This window comes from Melozone crissalis, unplaced genomic scaffold (assembly GCF_028551555.1).
Source record: "Melozone crissalis strain CALT ecotype California unplaced genomic scaffold, PUWL_Pcris_2 ptg000004l_1, whole genome shotgun sequence".
NCBI lineage: Eukaryota > Metazoa > Chordata > Aves > Passeriformes > Passerellidae > Melozone > Melozone crissalis.
The window spans coordinates 38,167,394-38,188,529 of record NW_026535782.1 but is presented as its reverse complement, the minus strand read 5'-3'; the positions used below and the strand labels follow the sequence as shown (position 1 = coordinate 38,188,529).

The 21,136-nt window shown below is 34.2% G+C and overlaps 1 protein-coding gene across 9 annotated transcripts in view; it reads left to right on the top strand.

Moving 5' to 3' along the window:
- ANKS1B (ankyrin repeat and sterile alpha motif domain containing 1B) overlaps positions 1–21,136 on the top strand; it is a 406,799-nt gene that overhangs the window by 99,347 nt on the left and 286,316 nt on the right. For all 9 annotated transcript variants that reach the window (XM_054280464.1, XM_054280403.1, XM_054280419.1 and 6 more), the window contains 2 exons: positions 923–1,063; positions 17,488–17,653. In XM_054280464.1, the coding sequence (XP_054136439.1) occupies positions 923–1,063; positions 17,488–17,653 (307 nt within the window). The remainder of the gene's footprint in view (positions 1–922; positions 1,064–17,487; positions 17,654–21,136) is intronic.

The window sequence follows — 21,136 nt, the reverse complement described above, 5'->3', positions numbered from 1 at the left end:
AGTATCTGAGTATCAGGCAGGCTGCTCAAGCTAATTTGAAGCAGGCTAGAACAGCTATTTCATATACCAATTTAGAATTAGTGTGTGAAAATTACTTTTTGTTTTTACTTGTAACAGTTTGTGTTGATGTGAGATTTTTAAAATCATTCATTACTGGGTTAACTTTCCTCCTCCTTCTCCTAAAATTAGTAAAAATTACCACTGCAATTCAGTTGGAGTAGATTATCCTGTGTAGCAAAATAACATAAATATATGGGAACTGACCTCTGTTCCTATTTCTGTCGGTCATAAAAAAGTAGGATTCTGGTTTAAGCAAAAATCGGCATTTTCCCTTTATCACTCAGATCAATATGTAAGCCAGTGTTCATAAGTCAGTGATTATTCCTGATATTTTTCATCCCTTCCATACTATAAAGCAAAATAATACAGGTCATCTTTAAATACATCTTTTGCCTACAAAATAAGATAACACATTTATTACTGATAAATGTAATGCAAAACCTGAAACCTCATCCTTTGACTGATTTAGTAGTTTTTGTTTGCAAAAATCTTGGACCCATCCAGGCAAATGTTAGTTCTTATTCTTTGTGGAATATCCTAAACTTAATGATATTACAGCAAATTTTAAAGCAAAATGAAGTAGAAATTGCCAATTTCTTGATAATAAAGACAATAAATATTTTGTAGGTATATTAATATATTCACTCAATTTTAAAGTATAATCGCAGGTAGCTTAATGTGCACCTTCCTTAGAAAGTATTTTTATACAATAGTTTAACAGTTGAGTAGGTACTTTGGATTAAAATAGCAGTTTATCTTTTGGTATTTCTGAATGGGACACTCTCAAGTTCATAAGATAAAAAGTTTCTTTACCATATATATCACTGTGTTTAACTTGAAAGTATTGTTTCTTTATGCACAGAGGCCTTCTTCTATGCGTGTATTACCAAGGGAGGAAGAAGATGATGATGCAGCAGAAAATACTTGTGGACCTTCTGGTTTATGGGAGGCACTCACACCTTGTAATGGATGTAGGAACCTCGGATTTCCCATGCTTGCACAGGTATGTGATCTCCTTTTCATCATAAAACTTAGTAACTATGGAAGAGATGCTTAATCTCTGCCTTAACACTTAGTTATTTATAGTCTTGCCTGATTCCCTTCAAAATTGCTACTTTCACTCTTCATTTTAATGTCAAAAGCTGCTTCCAAAATTAAATGTTGAGGTTCAGTCATCCTGCTATAATAATTATTCATAAGAGTTTAATATGGAGACTGGTGTTTACTACCCCTATTTTAGACAGATAGTTGCTGTGTTGGATAGCTTTCTTTTCCATCTGGAAAGAAATTTTGAAGTCGCATAGTTTCCTTTGGGATAAGTACTCTATTTTTGACCAGCTTCTAATTAATATAATGACATCTCAGCTACTTTCTTTATAGAATTAATTGAGGACATCATGCATAACTCAACTGATGTAAGAATATAGCCTAAGACTTCTTTTTGAAGATTATGTAAGTTAAAGAAAAAATTCCCAAACGTTTTCAAATGTTCGTCATAATACAGAAGAGAATAAATAGAAGTGGGTAATATATTTGAGTCTAAGTCCCAGCAACTCTCAGAGCAGACCAGTCTACAGTATCTACCAAAGCATTCCAGCAGCTGTGTCCTGAACAAGTGATATTGTATTGCTCCAGAACAGGATGATGCTTATTGCTGCCTCTGGGTCTCCCTTGTTCTCTCCCCCCACCATAAATTAGCACTCTCGTTTGTGTAACATTTTTCCTGCAGTTTTTTTTTGTAGCATTGAATGAAGACCTGCCAGATTTCTGTTTAGAAATGTCTGGTGTTTTTCCAGTTGCATCCTTACTTGGCACTACATTTAAATAGCTTTGTCAGATTCTTGTGTACCACATTGGAATTCCATATCCTGTCTCCCCACACTTCATACACTGTTGCTTTCATACCGTGACTGTACGTTTTATTCCCTTTAAGTCTCGTGGGACTTGCACCTGTTTGAAGTCAATGCTGAAGCCTTCCCTGCAGTCAATGGAAACAGGATATGGTAGCTCATGTGCTTGAATAACAATGAGCACTGCCCTGTCTCTTGATAAGGAGCCTTTATATTCCTTTCCCCTTTCAGAGGCCGTTTCCTACTTCATACTATCCATCATTTTAGACATTTGGCAAAATGGGGCATTGTCGGAATCATCCTGATTCACAATCAGAGTACTAGTTACTAGTTCCTCATTTTTAAAGATTTGTTTCAAAATGTATTTCTTAAATGGAACTTTACTTACTTAAGTATCACCTGTGGTTTAATTATTGTTAAACTTGCCTATGATGAACATACTTGCCATTTTTGTTTCCTGCAAATGCATTTTAGGAAATAATTTTTCTAATTTTAGAAAATACTTTTGTTTTGCTTGTTTCTTCTTTAGGTAAGGTATACATAAAGGGTGCTATAAAATTGAAGGATGCATTTGAAATGTGTTATCAAGTGTGGTTGGTTGGTATGTCTTTCCTATTTATAAAGAGAGAGTCATTCCAATTATGATGAAAGTTTTAAGATAGTGATTCCTGAATGAGTGTTATTCATTGTACTTAAATTTTTATCTCAGACTTATGATATCTCATCCTTCTTACTCTGAGAATAATAAGATTTTTAATTATAAATACAAAAAAGAGTATATTTCTTATGCTTTCATTTATGATATGAGAGATTGCCTTTCTAGATTGCTTCTATCCATAAAAATTCATGACAGAGATAGTTTTGGTCTTTTGTTGATTTCTTTTTATGGGAGAAAGGAAAAAAGTTAGGTAGTGAAAAACCTCCAGACTAAAAGCCAGTGACTTTGGTTTGTATAAATTGTTGCCATCAGTGCATGCAGTCTTTCAAGCTGTTAGCTAATCTGTTGGATCTTTCACATTTACTTCAGAAAGCAGCAGAGAACATCTTGTTCTAAGGGATTGAAAACACAAAGTATATATGTAAGTTTCTGGATTAAGAACAGTATCTGGAATTGGTCTAACAAATTATATATCGTCTGCAATGGCATTTTTTAGGTAAAAGTACAAAAATATGTTTCTGATACGTCAGTGCACTAACATATCAAAGTGCAGACTTCATCATGAAGAAACAGTGAGATAAGGGTATTTGACATGGTATCTTAAAATTTGTACTCTCCTAAAGATCCAAAAATAGGGAAAAGTCTCTATCAATTACTTTTGGACTCAAACAAGTTCATTTTTACACTTCTCCTTTAGTTAAAAATAGATTTTACAATCATATAAATATAGTGTGTTTGCACATCAAAGGTGAACAAACATAAAGATTGATTCTTGCTTTATATACGCAGTCAGAGGCACAACGATAACATGAAATTGAGTTTTAGGGGAGATTATGAAAATGTCCATTTGTGACCTAGTGAGCTAACAATTTTCAGTATGCCAAAGGAAAGGGCAGTAATCTCCTTGACAAACTTGGTTTCTTTTTTGCAGTTAGGGAGAAAAGCTTGTCTGGAGGTACTTCTGGCATGCAGTGTGTTATTGCTGTCTCTACTGTGCTGGGAAGTGTCATTTTAGAAAGGCTATTATGGAATGTACTGCGCAAAATGTTACTTAAGACCTAGCATAGCAGTAATACAGGTGTTCACAGAACAATCAACTCTTTTACAGTCTCAAAATTGGTGAAGTGCTGGAAGAGCTTTATGTGTGCCTTGTAAAAATTTCAGGGGTTTAGAATATGCAGCTGGATTTTTGGAGACTGGAATTGAGACATGTCTTCTTATTTTAGCAGAGAGTCTATTCCATTTGTAGGTTATGATTTAAGGTTAATTTGGGCTGTTGCTTTGTTCTGGAGTTAATCTTTGGTTTAGGGCAAAAGCTCAGTACCCATGTACATATTCACATTTTCTTGAGAATAGAGCAGCATACTCTGAATGTATGTATATAATTCCATTTTCTTTTTCATGTATAGCACACCTTGAATATTTCTCTGCTAAAGGCCTGATGTACAGAGATAAATAGAGGGCAGTCTGCAATGTCAAAGAGATGAGTGCTGCAGAGTTCTATATGATCCCTTCAGTATTATCAGTTTAAAGCAAGCAGTTCACACATCTTAATCTTGACAGTCATGCCAGCATATTTTTCTAATTATGATATAAAATAATTGTGAGATATGGCAGGTGTAGCTCTGTCCCATTTAAGATGCTGCTGGGTCAACTTGACTGGTCTCTGACTTGAATTGTGTTGTATGTACAACTTAAAAATCTTGACAGTGATTCTGTGTGTTTGACATGATGACAGCAAGGAACACCTCATTTGTTACACTTCTGTTACAAAATGAAAATGTCTGTAAGGAGAGCAGTGCAGTTGCTATGGAAAAGTTGAACTTTGATTCAAAAGCTGTATGTATAAATCTTCAAGTTTCCAGTTGCTGGGATGCATGTCTCTTCACAAAAATATCTGGCAAATTTACTTAAGTATTTAAATGCTGTGTTTCTAGCTTAGTGTCCAATTTTCATCTTTTAAGAGGGAATGAAATTCGGGGAGACCTTGGCATGTCCCTTTAAGACCGATCAACATTCTGCTTATATAACTCCAGGACTCCTAGAGGTAGGAACTCCAGCAACTTTATCAAGGATTCTCCTGTGCAAGAGAGACATTCCCCCCAAAAAGCCTTTTTAATTAGAGGGAGGGTAGAAAAAATGGACTCCTAACTATATTTTTAGAAGATGAGAATTGTAGAAAAAATGGACTCCTAACTATATTTTTAGAAGATGAGAATTGTATGTAATAATTTCTTCATCAGTACAGGCTATGGTGGGAATATTTAAAGTTTGGAATTTGATGCATCTGTTAATAGGGTTATTTATTTCATGTCTAGCTTCCAGAAGGTTATTTTGTCCGTGTGTACTTCTTTTAGTAAATTTTAAATAGTAATTTTTAATGGGAAGAGATTTTGTATACTGTTTGTATTGTAGAAATTAGTTAAGGTTGTTCTGTAGAAAGCCTGACATTGAAAATCATTATGTTGCAATTATTTTTACATTTTCAAAGTCCTTTCAGGATACGTGAGAGATGAATGGAGTATTTAAGTAATGTGCTAACTCAGTTTTCACATAGAGATCAAATCTGCTCCTAAAAAACCCTCCATACTGACACTCTCTGGACGGAGGCAGCATGGCTCTTTCTCTCTTTCTGAAGAATTTTAATATTGGGAATTTTATTTGGCATTATTTCTTTTCATTTTAACATATTCTCTTTTTTTGAACTCCTATCTTCAGTTGTCTCAAAAATTTTCTTAGATTTTAAGGTCAATGTGATGAATGTTCAAATAATTTTTAAACTGCCCTGGTGCAGGGGAGGTAGTATAAAAGAGGAAGTATTTCTTTGTTTTTTAATATAATCAAACAAAATCAAAGAACATGTTTTTAATTAAACAATAGTGGCTGAAATGTTTCATCTTGGTTTTTCAATCCATTAATAACTTTACCTTTCAGTACATTCAGTGGAAGCAAATTTCAAACTAGACTGGTAAAGAAGCAGATTTGGCTCATTTTACTTAGTGCTGAAGTTCTCCAAAATTAGAAACAGAAAGTCTTGTGGCTTTATCTAATTTCTGTGTTACAGGGGAGGAAACCTGTCTCCTTATTTAGTGATGATATAGACAAAGTAGGGAAAGCTTTGACCTAAAATATGCCTGAGTATGGATAGCCAGAGTAAGATTGCTATATTATCTGTAATACTTTCCTATAGTTTCTAACCTTCAGTGAAAAATATTTTTTTCTTCCTAATTTAGTAGATTAGATTATAAATTTACATAAATGGGAATAATATGGAAAGCTCTACTACCTATAAAAATATTTCTGTCAAACTCTTGATTTGCAGTGTTGTCTCTTTTGCAGTAAGTTTAAGTCTTATTAGTAATTTCAGGAACATACCACCCACACAGTGAAGGAGCTACTGAAAAGTGCAATATGTATGCTGCCTAGAAAGAACCAGCAGGTGATGATTATACCCTGCTGAACAGTGATAGGAAATAAGTATATTGAAAAAATTGTGGTTTATTTTGGTGCTATGCTGCATTTTCTGATTGTGTTTTAAGGAATGAAGCTGAACATTTTATTCTTGCATGTGGTATGTATTGCATATGTAGCTTCTGAATTTCCAGTGTAAATTTGGAGTTGCCCATGTAAATTTGCAAGTGTCTTGTTGCAAATGCATTTTTACTGTGCTAGTTGTGTAATCTACACCCCACTACACAGGTGTGTAGTATAACCAGAGAAGTTATAGTCTGTTTATCCTTGGGTATTTTCAGAATTGACTGGTCAAGCTCCTAAGCTCTGCTTCAACTGCAAGTTTGGATAAGATGACTTCCAGAGAGCTCTTTCATACTGTTGCTAACACCTATGTTCTATAATCCTCTATAAGGCTATGGGACCTCAGATGAGTTTATTTCTTTAAAAGCTTAGGATTGCCTCTGCAGTTTGTAAATGACTGGTTTTGAAAATTTGGCTATCCCTGTCGAGCACTGTGTAAATCTGGTCACTGCTGGGATGTGTTATCTCTTGGTATGATCATGAAACAGCAAAATTAAACAGGATGAGAGAGAAAGGAGAGAAGTGTCAAAATGTATTGTAACTATTGATGTATGTCAGAAATAATCTGAAATATTGATGACTGTAGTGGTTTACAAGATTAAATTTAATTCCTATTGATCGTATTCAAATTCATGTAGAAATTACTGTTGAATTGAGCACTGTCACGTACCAACTGAAGCATGTCACAATGGTAATCTGGGAAGATCTTGCATGGTATAATTATATTGCCTTTTATTATTTTGTGGTTTAAAATTTAGTGGTAACCAGAAGACAAGCTTTCATGGAATGTCTTTGCTTTCAGTGCTTCTTCTCAAATTATGGGAAAATGGAAAAAAATCAGTTTGAATTGCCCAGTGAATAGATAGCAGTAGCACATGGCAATTAGTTTTGTACATGAAATTTCAACTTAATGTTAAAATCTAATTTTTGGACTTCAACTGCTTCATAACAACAATATTAAAGCAGTATATTAAAACCTGAAAATTTATGTTGATCTTCCTGGTTATTCTGACCAAATTGGGCTACTAATTGTTCAGTATTAATGTTTCCTGGGGGCAAAAAGCCATCATAGATACATTGTATTTGTTACTCCTACCGTAGTAACAGGAGGAAGAGTTTATGCACAAAAGTGTTGGTGTTGAGGTGTCTGGAGTTAAGATATCAGTTGAGTGGAGATATCCAGACGTGGTGATTGTGACATGGATTTGTTACACTGATTAGCCATGCAGTCAAGCTTTGTGTCAGGTTGTATTTCTGTGAAGGGCTGTTTAAAGACACTTGACATTTTGGGACTGTTTTTGAGCATAAAACCCTATTTTCTATGGGGTTTTTTGTTTGTTTTTAATTATGTTAAAAATATATCTGAGAACTAAGCTAATACTGGGACCATGAGGGATATTTTGTCTTCCTTCAGTTTTCATAGTATGGAAAATCATGTCTTTGTAGAGTGAGTCCATAAGAAGTCTGTAAAATTTATAGACCTGATTTCTTTCTGAAGAGAAGACCTGACTGGCAGCTGGACTTTTTAAAAGAACAACTTTATACTATCTAACTGTGAATCCTCTCTTGCTGTGCAAAAGGAAATGCATGGCTTGGGTTTAAAATCATGTCTGGTGGTTGTATTTTACTGAAAATCTTTAATGATGGTATCTATTATACTGAGTCTAAAAATGGGATAGATCCTGAATCAATTAATTTCTTAAGTATAAGCATTTATGTGCTCAACCCCACTTGGATTTCCATAAAAATGGAACTTTATAAAGAGGTACCTTATATTTTCACCAAAATTCAAAACTAGTGTAAGACTTACAGTTTCGTAAAATCCCAAACTGATTGTTATGATTTTTTTCATTACTAGCAACCTGTAGTTGAGAAGAACTCATGAACTGGATGAAAAATAAATGAAACTGAATTGGGGGAGACTTTATTTAAGACATCAAAGGGAAATATATAAGACTACATTGTCTCATGTTTTCATGAAAAGGCATTTTGGATTTACTTTGGATAGAAAATGTGATCTGCCAATTATAGCAAAATACTTCTTTTTACTTTAAGGTCATTTAAAAAGGCAATTCTCCTAGAAAATGGGAATCTCATGTTTCATGTTTTTTTACCTTGGATGTTCATCATATATATTGCTGTAGAATGCAGATGCTCCATTCACTTTCCAGAAGCAATAAGCAGTTTTGTTTCATAAAATCTACTATAATAAAAAGAAGTCACAGTAATGCTCCTGATAGTATGGAGAATAGCTGTGTTCCCTTGGTGAAAGGTGGAGATAGCTTTTTTTAAAAAAAAACTTGCTATAAATATGTCTCTGTATATCACGAACAGTCCACCAGGCATTTCGCAGTTTTTTGAGATAAAAGGTCTAAGTGTGAAGACATTGAGGTAAATTAATAAATTGACATTATCATACCAACTGTATTATTTTTGGAGACGCTATAATTTTATAACATCCTAGTTTTTGTTTCACAATATTTTATACTGTGAAGAAAAAGAGAGAAAATAAAATCTTTAGGCAATGCTAAGTCCTATTTATAGCTACCTAATTTTGAATTTAGCAAAATTTGGTGTATAACTCTCAGACAGTGTTTTAGCCCAACAGTCTAACTAGCAAACCAAAAGGTTTGTCCCTAATTAGCTTTTCTGATTAGCAGATACTACATACAGACAGCAGTTCTATATACACATAAAGCCTTTTTACTGAATTGTTGTAATATGTTTGTATATAGGCAGGTGATTAAATCCTCCCTTATTCACACTGGTTTTATAGAGCGAGTAGTTTTGCATTGTGAAAAATAAGTATTGACAGCAGAATGTTCCTTCAGAAACCCATCTGGATATTCTTACTCCTTGTATCATTAAGAAAGTGTCAACATCTCTGAAGGTATTTGACTTGTTGCTCTTTTCTGTTGAACAGGAAGCCACTGTGAGCCAGCCAGTGTGAGATATGAATTTAGGGATGTTTTTGACCACATGCCTAGCTTTTGAGCTGAATTTATGTGCAAATTAAACACCAGGGCACTTAGGGTACAGAGCTGGCAAAGCAGAAGGCTTTCCTTCAGTTCTTTCTACCCACTTGTGAAGTGGACAGACTGAGTGTATCTTTTTTATAATCTCTTTTGAATGCAATAATGTTCTGTTGTAAGGTTCATGAGCAAACCTGAAGCAAGACTCCTTAATTCTTGTTAAATAGAGTGGTCACTGTTCCAAACTGGAATCTTGCAGTGAAACTATGGAAAAATTTTTAAGTTCAAATGTTATTGAAAATGTGGTTTAGGTTCCCTTATAATCTTTATTAATTTCATTTTATGTAGTCTTTACATTCTGTTTCCATTTCACAATATCTAGGCCTGAGAATTTGCAATGAATTAAGACATCATCATAGCAACAATTAAAGCAATAGAGCTTTGACATAAAAAGGTGGGATTTCTTGTTTAAAGAGCCATATGGAAGTAGCATGTTTATTAGTGGAATGATTTCCTTCAGTGATGAATAAAGTAATTATGTTCATGTATTATCCTTATATTTTCATCTTACCTGTGTAAATTCAACATGGCCACATCAGCCCTCAGAAAATTGCCAAGAATATAGGCAGTATGAGGAGATAGCACTGAGCAATGTATCCAGAGAACAGCAACCTTTTTGTATCCGTAGAACTGAAAATCCTTGTTATGAGTGTTAGTGGGCTTTGGCACACTTTTGGCCAGGAAACAGCAGAGTTCATAGGTTCCCATTCAGAACTGCTGTTCTGAACTATGGTATGAAATAGAAAATCACTGGGTTATTTAGGAATATAGGAGATATAGGCAGTATCCTCTTGTGTTTACTGCTAATGTGCATATTTCCCCTGTTGCCATGGAAAAACTTGTTTTACTGTTTTTAAGCATCTCTTCTAGCTTACAGTAGCTTACTTCCCTCCAACTGTCTCTTACTGTTAGGCTTACTTTTCACATTGCTGAAATATCTGCAAAGTTTATTTGGTACTATTTAATTAGGAAGTATTAATGTTTACAAACTTTGCATGCTGCTGGGATCTTTAAAGAACAATCTCAAACTTTTTTTCTATTAATTTTGTATTTCACTTTTCTCTTCAGTTATGTAACAAATAAAAGCATGATCCACAACAAAGTTCTTTCGCTTTCACGATATAACTCTCTATAATTTTATTATTTTGCAAAACATTTTCTTGTTCTTTCTATTTTACTGTGGGAGCATGTGTAGGAGAAATTTCTTGTAAGACAGTCTTACTTTATGCTATTGCAGTAATAACTTTTATACCAAACATACTTAAATTTTGCTTTCTTCAGTCTCAAAAACTTTTGAACATGGAAAATTGTCTTTCCTGAAGTAGCGAATATTTATTTGTCTCTTCTATCAAATTTATTATATGTGATATCAATTAATTGGTTTCTATTTTGCAAATTTTTCAGAGTATTTACTTCAGAAAAAGATGTAGGGGCAGATACAGAATATTTTTTAAAATATATGGGTTATTTGTAATAGATAATGGATTAACACATGTTGGTGTTAAATCTCTCTTTTCAAAGAAGATTTCTCCCATAATTTTAGTGAAGTTATCTGCTCTCCAGTCAAGTCAGTTTACAGCTGTAAGGTTGCTATTCACACAGCAGTTGTGTTTTGCTTCAGGATTTACTTAAGTGCATTCAGTTCTTCTCTCCCCTTCACAGCAACACATACATTTTTCATTTAATGGCACAGTAGTTGACAGAAATGAAGCTATAAAATGTGAGAAATGTGAGTCTGCTTAACATAGAGTAGAGCATTAATTGTTTATCTGCATTTGCTGTCAAATATTGACTTTTGTATAAGGTTTCTCAGTATCTAACATTTTCCATGGTTACTGCACTTATAATGTAAGGAGTTAATTTTCATATTTACTGCTTCTGTTGGAGCTGTGTGTGTATGTTTAAAACCTAGGCATTAGAGCATAAGCATCTTGCAGAGAAGTATTGTTTCCATGGAGCTTAGGTTTAAGCTCATTTTATCTTTTTTTTTAATATAATAGCCTTTATTTTAAAGAGGTATTTTCCCACAGCTTCAAATTCAAATACGACATAATTTTTTAAAAGTATGTTTCATGAAAACAATAGAAAAAAAGGAGGATATTTAAACTGGAAATTGCTTTCTTGTTTATAATTGTGTTTTTTCAGCTAAACTAATAATTGTTTATTAAAAATATTATATTACACTACATCACCAAACACAACCACTAACACTTGCATAAAGCATATTATGTACAGTTTTAGCGTATTCTTTGTCACAGTGAGTTATTTATTAGAAGAAGCATCTGCTCTTTTCCGTGGCCTGAGTGTTGAATGCACGGGAAAGCATGTAACATGACTACAACAATCTAGCTTCATTTGAAATGCTGAATATCTGCCAGCTAGAATTATGAAAACACTGCATAAAATATAGTGACATGTTTCTGCTGCTGAGGTTAGCACTGCATTCATTATGCTCACAATTTACCCATGTCTTCACACATTTATAGTTTAGGCTATATTAGTGAGCTTTGTGTTGTAAGGCATTGTAGGAACCTTTAGCTTTCAGGGATTTATGTCTGTAAAGCTTTTGTATGAACTTTTAAATTTGAAAAGTGGATTTTTGAAATTATGCATTGGAAAAAGAGGAAAAAACCCCTATATTTGGGGTGTTATATAAATAAGGCTCAGTTTTTCTTACATAAAGTTTGAAAAAGCAAATCGAAATTTTGAATGGTTTTTGAAAAGCTAAACATTATATTTACATTTCTAACTAAAAAGGAAAACAACTCTAACACGCTTTTTAAAATTGATGTTTTTCTCAGCTCTGTGAAGTGGAAGTCTTGGAAAGTGGAAGTCTGTGGAAGTCTTTCTGAAACTTAAAAAGGCTGTTTCAGGTGTTGAAGGGAATTAAGTATTTCAGTTAACTCTGTACATGTATTATTCCTACAACTGCAAACCCGCAGTTTCAGATGTTTGCTGAAAGAGTAAAAGATCCTACTCTTTTAAAATCCTTGCTAGAAATACTTTGTGCAGACCAGAGTAGATCCCCCGGTGTCATTACCTTTAAATGAGATTATTGGTGATTTTCCAGATTCTGTAATATATCATGAACCTTATTATATGTTCTATGACAAATTACACATTCAGGTGTTTCTAGCTGTCATAACAATGAACATTTATGATAGTTTGACTCATGAAAAATTATTCTAATTGTGTGATACTATGAAACTTGCTTTGGTTAAATTATTAGTAATAGATAAATGTGTTTTTACTAGCCATAAATTATAGTACTATTACTGACATCTTTGACTGGAAAGGCAGTCAAAATAAATATTTCACCATCTACTTTGGGTTTTGGATTGTTGTGACATAGGAAATACTTTCAGTTGTTTTTGCTTAGTACATTATTGTGGCAAACTTGTGCAATGCCATTCAGGTTCCCACATTTCCCTTTCCACCTTGCTGCCTGTCAGAAAAATGTTCTAATTGTCTTGAGTCACTGGTCAGGACTTCTTTCTTGCTTGAATTCTTGATTCCTCTCAGCAACCTTCAGTTACTTAGCATTAATATTTCAGTGTGAAGGTTCCCAATCCAACAAGGTTATATATCAATCTGTTTACAAATGTCAAGAAGTCTGCAAGTACACTCAGATTAGATGTAAGGAAAATATTTTTTCCAGTGAGGATGGTGAATCATTGGAATAGTTTGCCCAGGGAGGAGATAGATGCTCATCCCTGGAAACATTCAAGGTCAGGGGTTCTGAGCAGCCTGGTCTACTTTAGGGGAGGGGAGATACCCCTCCCCATAGCAAGGGATTTGGCTAGATGACCTTTAAAGGTGCCTTCCAACCCAAACCATTCCATAATTACATGACATACATGGGATAAATGCAGTATTCATTGCTCACTCTCAGGATAATCAGGAGCTTTGGGTTGATGAAGCATATAAGATCAGTAACTCTTCAAAGTTTCATCAGTGAAGTGTCATAGTACTCGTCTAAGAAGCAGCTGGGCAGAATTGATTATACTAAGATAGAGGGACAGCCACCTGGATTCTAGATGCTGGTCCTCTGGCCTTCAGCAAACCAGAGGAGACAGCACAATACCCTGGTGGATCTCAAGGGGTATGTCAGAATTTAATAGCTGTTCTTCACAATTTATATAAATGAAAAAGATATTTCTAAAGGTGGCAGATGCATTGCATTCTTCCTTTCTGTTCTTCCCAGATTATTTCTACTTTAAGAGAAGAGTCATGTGTGACCCTGGTGTGTAGTCCCATGTTCCAGGGAAGTAATAAAACATCAAGTGACTTAATTTTTATAGAAAAGGTTATTGACAGAATGAAAAAAATTTTGTATAGTACAAATTCTATCTTGTATGTCAGTTTAGGTGCCTCCTGAGCCTTTATCGTTCTATTCATAGGTCATATGAACACAAACTTGCATATACCTCAGCCCTTAGTCATACATTATTCAGTTTGATTCTTAAAATAAAGGCAAGACTATATAGAAGGAAGAAGCAAGGGAAGCTAGACACCTGGAAAAATGTGGGAAAAAAGGTCCAACTTAACATCATGTAGTTCTTGAAGATTTAGTCATATTATGGCACATTGTTTCACAATTGTGTATAACCCTTTGCAATGGCCAAAAATAGATATTTTAGGAACAATTTCATTCCCACTGATTAACAATCTCTTACTCCTGTGCAGGTTTCAGATAGGGTATCATAGGTATTATACTTTCAAACTTATGCTCAGAGGAGGCACAGCTGACTGCAGGCCTATGAATAAGGGCCACAGTGTGTCCCTGGCATGTGCTCTGCAACTTCAGTGTCACATTACTGTTTCTTTATACAAGACACAAAATCTAATTTACATGGATCAGTATGGGTGTCTGTTCTCTAGTGATTTCCCACTAGAGTGACTCACTCACTCTCCGTGTTGGGGTTTTTTTTACTTCTATTGTGTATGTATTTTTATCCTTTCCACAAAAAAAAACCTCTACTTATTTTAATTTGCTAGAAGCCCAGCACATTATTTTTGTGAAGTTATAATTTCAAATAAGGATAAATTCTGTCTTGATGTTGGTTGTCAGTTATATGTCTCCTGTTCAGCAATTTGGAGTGGTTAATAGAAATTTGAGATTGGATGATCTCTATTTCTAAAACAAAAATTAGACTCTGATTTTGATTTCAGGACTAAAGATAAAGCAAAAGTATTTGTAGGATTTTTTATTATGAAGTTGATAATAACTTGGGCATGTAGAATTACTGTAGTTACCTGTTGCAGTTGGTTTTGTTTGAGTCCTTTTAAGAAAAGAACAGAATCAAGAATCACATTGCTTCGCACCTGGTACTTAGAATCTTAAAATATCTGCTAACATTTAAGTTGGTGAATTAGTTCAGATCTCAGAAATTTCTAGAAATGCTCAGTACCAGCAAAATGGAAAACATTTTGCAGCAACTAGAAGACTTTACAATGTCAGTGATGAGAAATTTTCTTTTTGGTGCATAAGCACTTTTTAATAAAGGTTTATCATCTTCACTTAATGGGTTGATAGAATTTCTGGCTTTCTAAAGTATTAACAATTCTTTTTTGGCTCTAACTCATTTAACTTCTGCTGGACATACTATTATTATATTTTATTTATTAGAGAGATAATTAGGAAGACTTTAATTGCTGGTAGTTTACATTCTGACAATTTTCTGAGTAATCCTATCATTTTTATTTATTCTTCTCTGACATTTATATTCATGCAATGTTAATTACAGAATGTTGAATAACATTCAGAAAATCAAACTGAATGTTAAGAGCAATTAGGAAAGGAGTAGAGTACAAAAAAAATCATTATGACTGCTTGGTGAGCCCTCATCTTGAATGAGGAAATCTGAGAAAATGTCATCCCTGTCACATCATTGAAAACTGAGAGGATGAAGGGTGACAGAGATGGGCAAAATCCTGGAACAGCTGGGTAAGTAGGCTAGTATTTCTCATTCCCTAAAGGAGAGGGCGTGGCAAGTGCATATGTCTGTGATATCACAAGGAGAGGATAAGTAAAGAACAACCCTTCATTGCCATCCAAAGTATAAAGCAGCAATGTCAAACTTGGTGAGATAGCTAAAAACAAAATGGGGGCACGCAAACTATGAAAGGGGACATGTGCTCTAAAGCAACTTGAGAAGGCAATTCGAGAAAGTTGGATTGATACACACGTGAAACAAAGTCAGCACTTTTTGGCTATGAAGGGTTAGACCCACAAGGTGTTGCAGAAGGAGAAGCAGTTACTTCATGCTTGACCTAATCTCAGGTTGGTTTCACTGTTCTCTAAGTCAGCACTGCTGTCTGCCTTTACAGACAGAATGTTGGGTGACACAAAGTATGATCCAAAGTCTGTTCTAATGTTTGGTGTATCAACTTTTATTTTATTTTTTTTTAATGCAGCTGAATTCAGGCACTGAACAGAATTTCCCTTTGTTGTTTTGTGACAGTTTTAAGGCTGCAGTATTTCTTCATGGGCTTCTCTAGGCAGATTTAAGATAATTAGGGTTTTGGCATTCTGACTTAAATGCATGTTTCTGGAAGAGTACAAGGATTAAATTCAAGTCTCCTGTTTTAGTCATTGCTTTGGTAAATAAATTTTTGCCTCTGCCTTTTTACAGCGGACTTAAATGGATAGGCTAAAAATTCTCTTTTTTTTCAAGGTTGGAATGATTTCTTGTCTTGTCCTGCAGTTGCACTTCAGCTGCTTCAATGCCTCTGTGTAATTTTCTATTAACTTCATTTAAGGAATGAAGTGGCTTAAGTTAATAAATTACTTTTGGAGCTGCAGGAAACCTACTTGCAAAATTTTGTACTCTTTATAATGTCTACTACCTGAAACTAGTTATTAATAATCTATATATGTGAGATTACTAATACTGACAGCTCATAATCTGACTAGGTGGAAACTGGAAAGGTAGAAACAGGTAGAGATACAATCTCATTCCTCATTTAGATATGTTTTTTGAATGCTGACCACCAATTTTGTATTGTTTTCTGGTGCATACTAATTTTTTTTTAATTACAAATGCATCTTAGTATTCAATTTATTATTTACTTCTTATATTTACTTTTTATTATTATTCTCTTTATTCTATTTATTTTATTTGTATTATTTTTCCCCTGATTGCTGTTTCCAGTGTTCATTTTCAAATTCTTTGTGAATTTAACCTGAGATTTAAATCTGTCTCTACCGAAGTCATCAATTATTTTGAAGTGAAGCTGCTCTTGGTGTCATCCTAACCCTATCCTTCAAGAGGCCTTGAATTATTGCTAAACTATGAACTTACATAGAGATAAAATGACCACAATGGCCAGGAAAAAACCCAAAAAACTAAGAGTCATGTAATTATATGCTAACAGTATGAATCATTTATCCAAAAAGGCACTGTTACCTGCAGCCATAGCTTACCTTAGGTAATAGAAATTCTTGGTGAAGAAATTGTTACTCCACATTTTGTTTTAGACATCATGTTCTTCAATCATTTTCTTAGTAGGGCTATGATAATATCTAACTGTCAGGGTGCTTTCCTGCCCTTTGCCTTTTATCATATCAGATTTGATTTGTGTCCGATGCTTGACTTTCAGAGACATCCATATGTCTCTGAATGTAAGAAAGATGTGGAAATATGTCTTTGCCCATGAAATTGCTTTCTGCTGGGATTAAAAAAATAAATCTCTGTTGAAACAGGATGTTTCATGGTTGAAACTAGAAACAGTCTGCTTGATTGGATTACTGTACCAGTAAAACTTCTAATTCCTTTTTTCCTCCTCCCTCAGCATTTGCTGATCAGTAGAATTTGCTGTACACATTGCTGTTATGGGACCTTTTGTCATTATTTTGCTCAAATGTGGAGTAGTAATTCATCTTCATTCACAGTCTGCCATCCATATGTACAAGGCATATTTTAAGTTTTTTTATATGTAATATAAATATTTTGTAAAACCATCCCTGAAGAGAATGTAATTGTAGTGGTTAATGTAATTGTTGCTCTCATGAGATACAATTAAAAAAGAAAATGAGACATCCCCTGAATTACAAGCTCGCAAAACAGGTACTGCAAAAGCTGTAATCCAGTTTTCATTAAATAAAAAGTTTGATGAATGAAGTTCTTCTGTAAACTGAAAAAGAACTGTATTATACAAAAATTTAAAGAAGTAAATGTTCTCTTCTAGCATGCAAGTAATTCTTCTGGTCTGTTACAGTTTGGATTTCAGTAGACTGTGGTATTTAATTTGCTGAATTTTATACCCTGCTAGCCAGAGTTATTGAGCCTGGTCTTTTTCCTGTTTCATCTGAGAAATATCTCTCTTACCTACTTAAATTTTTGCATTTCAGGAATCCTATTCAAAGAAGAGAGGTTATGCACTGGAAGCAATACCTTCTGTACCCCTGGATGCAGTTCCTTCAGAAAATGACAGCAGTCTTTGTGATTCCATAGACGTAGCAGTGACCAAAAAGCCTTGTTCCCTAGAGATAGCAAGAGTTCCTTCCTCAAGACCAGGTAAATCACCAAATTATCATTTACACAGTCATTGGTGTAAGTGTTAATCTATAGAATATGCAGATTTATGTTTTTAAGCATGCAGTTCTCTGTTTATCACAGTGTGATTACAGTCTTCCATTAGCTACTATAAGAGCTTCACATCAGAATAAAGATTAATAGCAAAATTTGTAGAAGTGAAAACAAAGCAGATGTTTAAGTATTTTACTAGATAAATACAAGATTGCAAAATGCCAAATTAGAAAGGGTTTCTTGTAGACAAGCATTTTGCAGTAACCCTTTAACCAACCTGCTTCTTTTTTTTCTAAGTACCCCTTGGCAACAACATTATGGAACTACTTCAAAATTCAAAGTACTCTGCATTTTCATGTTACATGAAAGTATATCTGATCCATTTTTGAAAATTAAATAGTGAATGACAATTAAGAGACTATTAAATATTAAATGACAGTTTGACAGACTGCTGTTTGTGTTATATATAAAGTTTGAACAGCAGTGAGTTAAAATAGTTGAAAACTAATAGAATTATGCTAAGTCAGATATTATCTGTAAGTATGATATTGTCTGTCAGAATTGTGTATATGTTCTCCAAAATTATATGATCTCTTCCATTACCCTTGTTTAAACTCTTCATTAGTCACCACCTGGTACAGGAATTTCAGAATTTAGTCATTTTGCTCTAAGTAATTGGACTGAGAGTCTGCTGTGACAAATGACAGTTCTCAGCAGCAGAGACCTATTTGAAACAGGCAATTGACTTTCTGACCTGTGTGATCTTGATTAGGAATCATGATTTGGGTAGTGCACGGGGATGACAGATGATTGTTGACTAACATTGTGCTACTGCTCTGGTCTGTGTAAGGGGAAGCACCTTCTTGATTTCACAGCTGTACTAATACTGAAGGAGTGCCAGAGCTGTGTTAGGCATAGTGTATGAGGGCCAGTTAGCAAGATACAGCTTTGGAGTGTGTAAGGTAAGGTGGAGTGGATCGTAGTTCCTACCTCTCTTTTAAATTTGGGCTAAAGACTTGCTGGAACCTGAATTATAAGCAGCAGTCTAGGGTGTCACAAAATAGGATAGCATCTTTGTGGCATAGTTGGACAGAATGGACCAGAATCTGTCTTGAACATCACCATGACTACTTGCTTCTGCTACTTGTTTCTGACTTTGATGATTTTGGCTCAAACAAAATTAGTCTGTGCAGGACAATATTGTGGGTTGCTTTTCAGTAGAGGAAGAAAATAGCAAATTATCTTTTTCACACTTCTACTTGAATAATTGCCATAAAAATATTTATTGTAGTGGAAAGACTACCATACACATACCCAATAAATTGGTAGGGGGAGTTCATTACCTGTCTTCTTAATAATGGGGCTCAACAACAAGTCTTCCCATTTTTTAAAACAAGATGGAGCTTTTACTGGTTAAAATACCAGCTTTGGCATTGTGCTGTCTGCTGAACATAAGCATTTCTCTTAGGCATAGTAAATCCATTAAGATCAGAATGAAACACAGATCCTATAAAGGACATTTTTATGTCTTATTCTGTAAATATGTTTTGTGTAAAATTTAAAGTAGTGTGTGTCAGAGGCCTAGAGTATAACCAAGAAAGCTGTAGGACATTCATGAGGGCATGCATGATATTTAGAAGATCTAACAGATCAATGAGTTGACAATGCAAATGTACTGTAATTCCTTCTGTTAATTTTCCATATACCACTATGATATTTTCCTCTTGGCATTTTATTGGGAAGAACATTCGGCTGTATAGAAAAATGTAGTTTTATTTTAAGCTATAAATGTAGAAGCTATCTAACTGGCCTTGCTTGCAAGCCATATCTGGAATCATGTTAGCTCTTATCTTATACTAGAAATGGACCAATTTAAATAAATCTTATAATAAATAAATCTAATAATAAATCTCAGTTATAAGGTATTTAGCACTAGGTGTAATTGTATGTGAAGTCATCCTGCCACTTTAGGTTGTATGGATTTATTGCTTGAATAAGTTACATATGATTATAGATAATTTATTTTAAATAAATATCTAATTCTGCATGGCTTTCTCCTGAATTTCCCTCAGTTTTTGTGTCACTGAGACATGCCAACTTTGGGAATACTGTTTCAAATTTCTGAATTATGTGATATGTAGGGTTCTGAGGAGAAAAAACTGACTGCTCTGTAGTTCTCCTGAGTCTTGTTGAACTGGTAGCAAATCACAGGGGATGAGAACTCCATGCAACAAATGGTAAAGGCTTCTTTGTTTTCAGGGAGAAAAAGTGAATAGAAAGAAAATAAAAGTAGTCATAAAGTTGGTTATCTTTACTTCTGAAACTCTACTTTGTGTGACTTTTATGTCTGTTTGCAGGAAATTAGGTTTATATAGGAAGAGGAACAGTTACATTTATTGGTTTATGCTCACAGTTAAAGCAATTGCTTCTAATTAACCCAGATTTAAGAGTAAGAAAGACTGTGTGTCTCAGTCAAAGTTAAGCTGTTCTTTTTTTCTGTGATAGAATAATAGGACAAGTTTGGCAGAAATTATTTCTCATCATTTCTAACTTTAAACTAGTAGTTAACACATGATAGGAATATTCTGAAATATTGTGCTCTTTGAGGACATTCTTTCCATTAAGTTAAACATAAATTTGGGGTTAAAATTTCATAGATCCATCTCAAAAAATGAATATAAAATAGTGATTCATTAATCAATCTGACTGATTCTTCTGTTGGCTGTTGTCCTGTTGGATATGTACTGTATCCAACAGTATCAATATTCCTTAAACTAGGTGTTTCTGCTACTCATTTTAATTTTTACACTGCTCTTCTGTTTAAAAAGTTCACATGACACATTTAATCTTGAAAAATAGTCATGAAATTTTATTAGTTCATAAGCCATGCATTAGTATTTTCCTTTTGCTTTTAGGAATGTAATGAAATTTTGTGAACTATAGGAACAAATAATCTTGGAGAAGGTGTAAATGAATTTAAAAAGATGTTTGTGAAGTTAGCGTGGTTTTGGTCACTTACATAGAGTCCAGAATGCTGATTTAGGTATTGGGGCTGCTTTGGGGCTCTGATGTTAAAGACCCTTATAGACTTGTACCCTTAGTAGCTTAGACATTCTGTACCACAATCCATCCTTGCACCTCATAGTGTCATCCCTTTTATTTAGGAGAGTTGTTGAATGAAATCTGAGATACGTTATGGAATAAACGCTAATTATTTTTAGTTGTAGTTAAGTGCATGCCCCTACCCAGCAGGGAGATTTATATCTCTCTGAGTCTGCTTTTACCATTTCTACTGCAGAAACTCCCTATGAGTGGCACCAGGTGACAGTTCACATGTTAAATTTTCAATAGTAGTGAATGATGGCCAGTAATAATTAAACTGTTTTTAGATCTCCTTGAGTATCATTAGGAAATAGAACTTTTCAAACTCTGTTTGTCCCAGATAACTTGTGGAAGAAAAATACAACCACC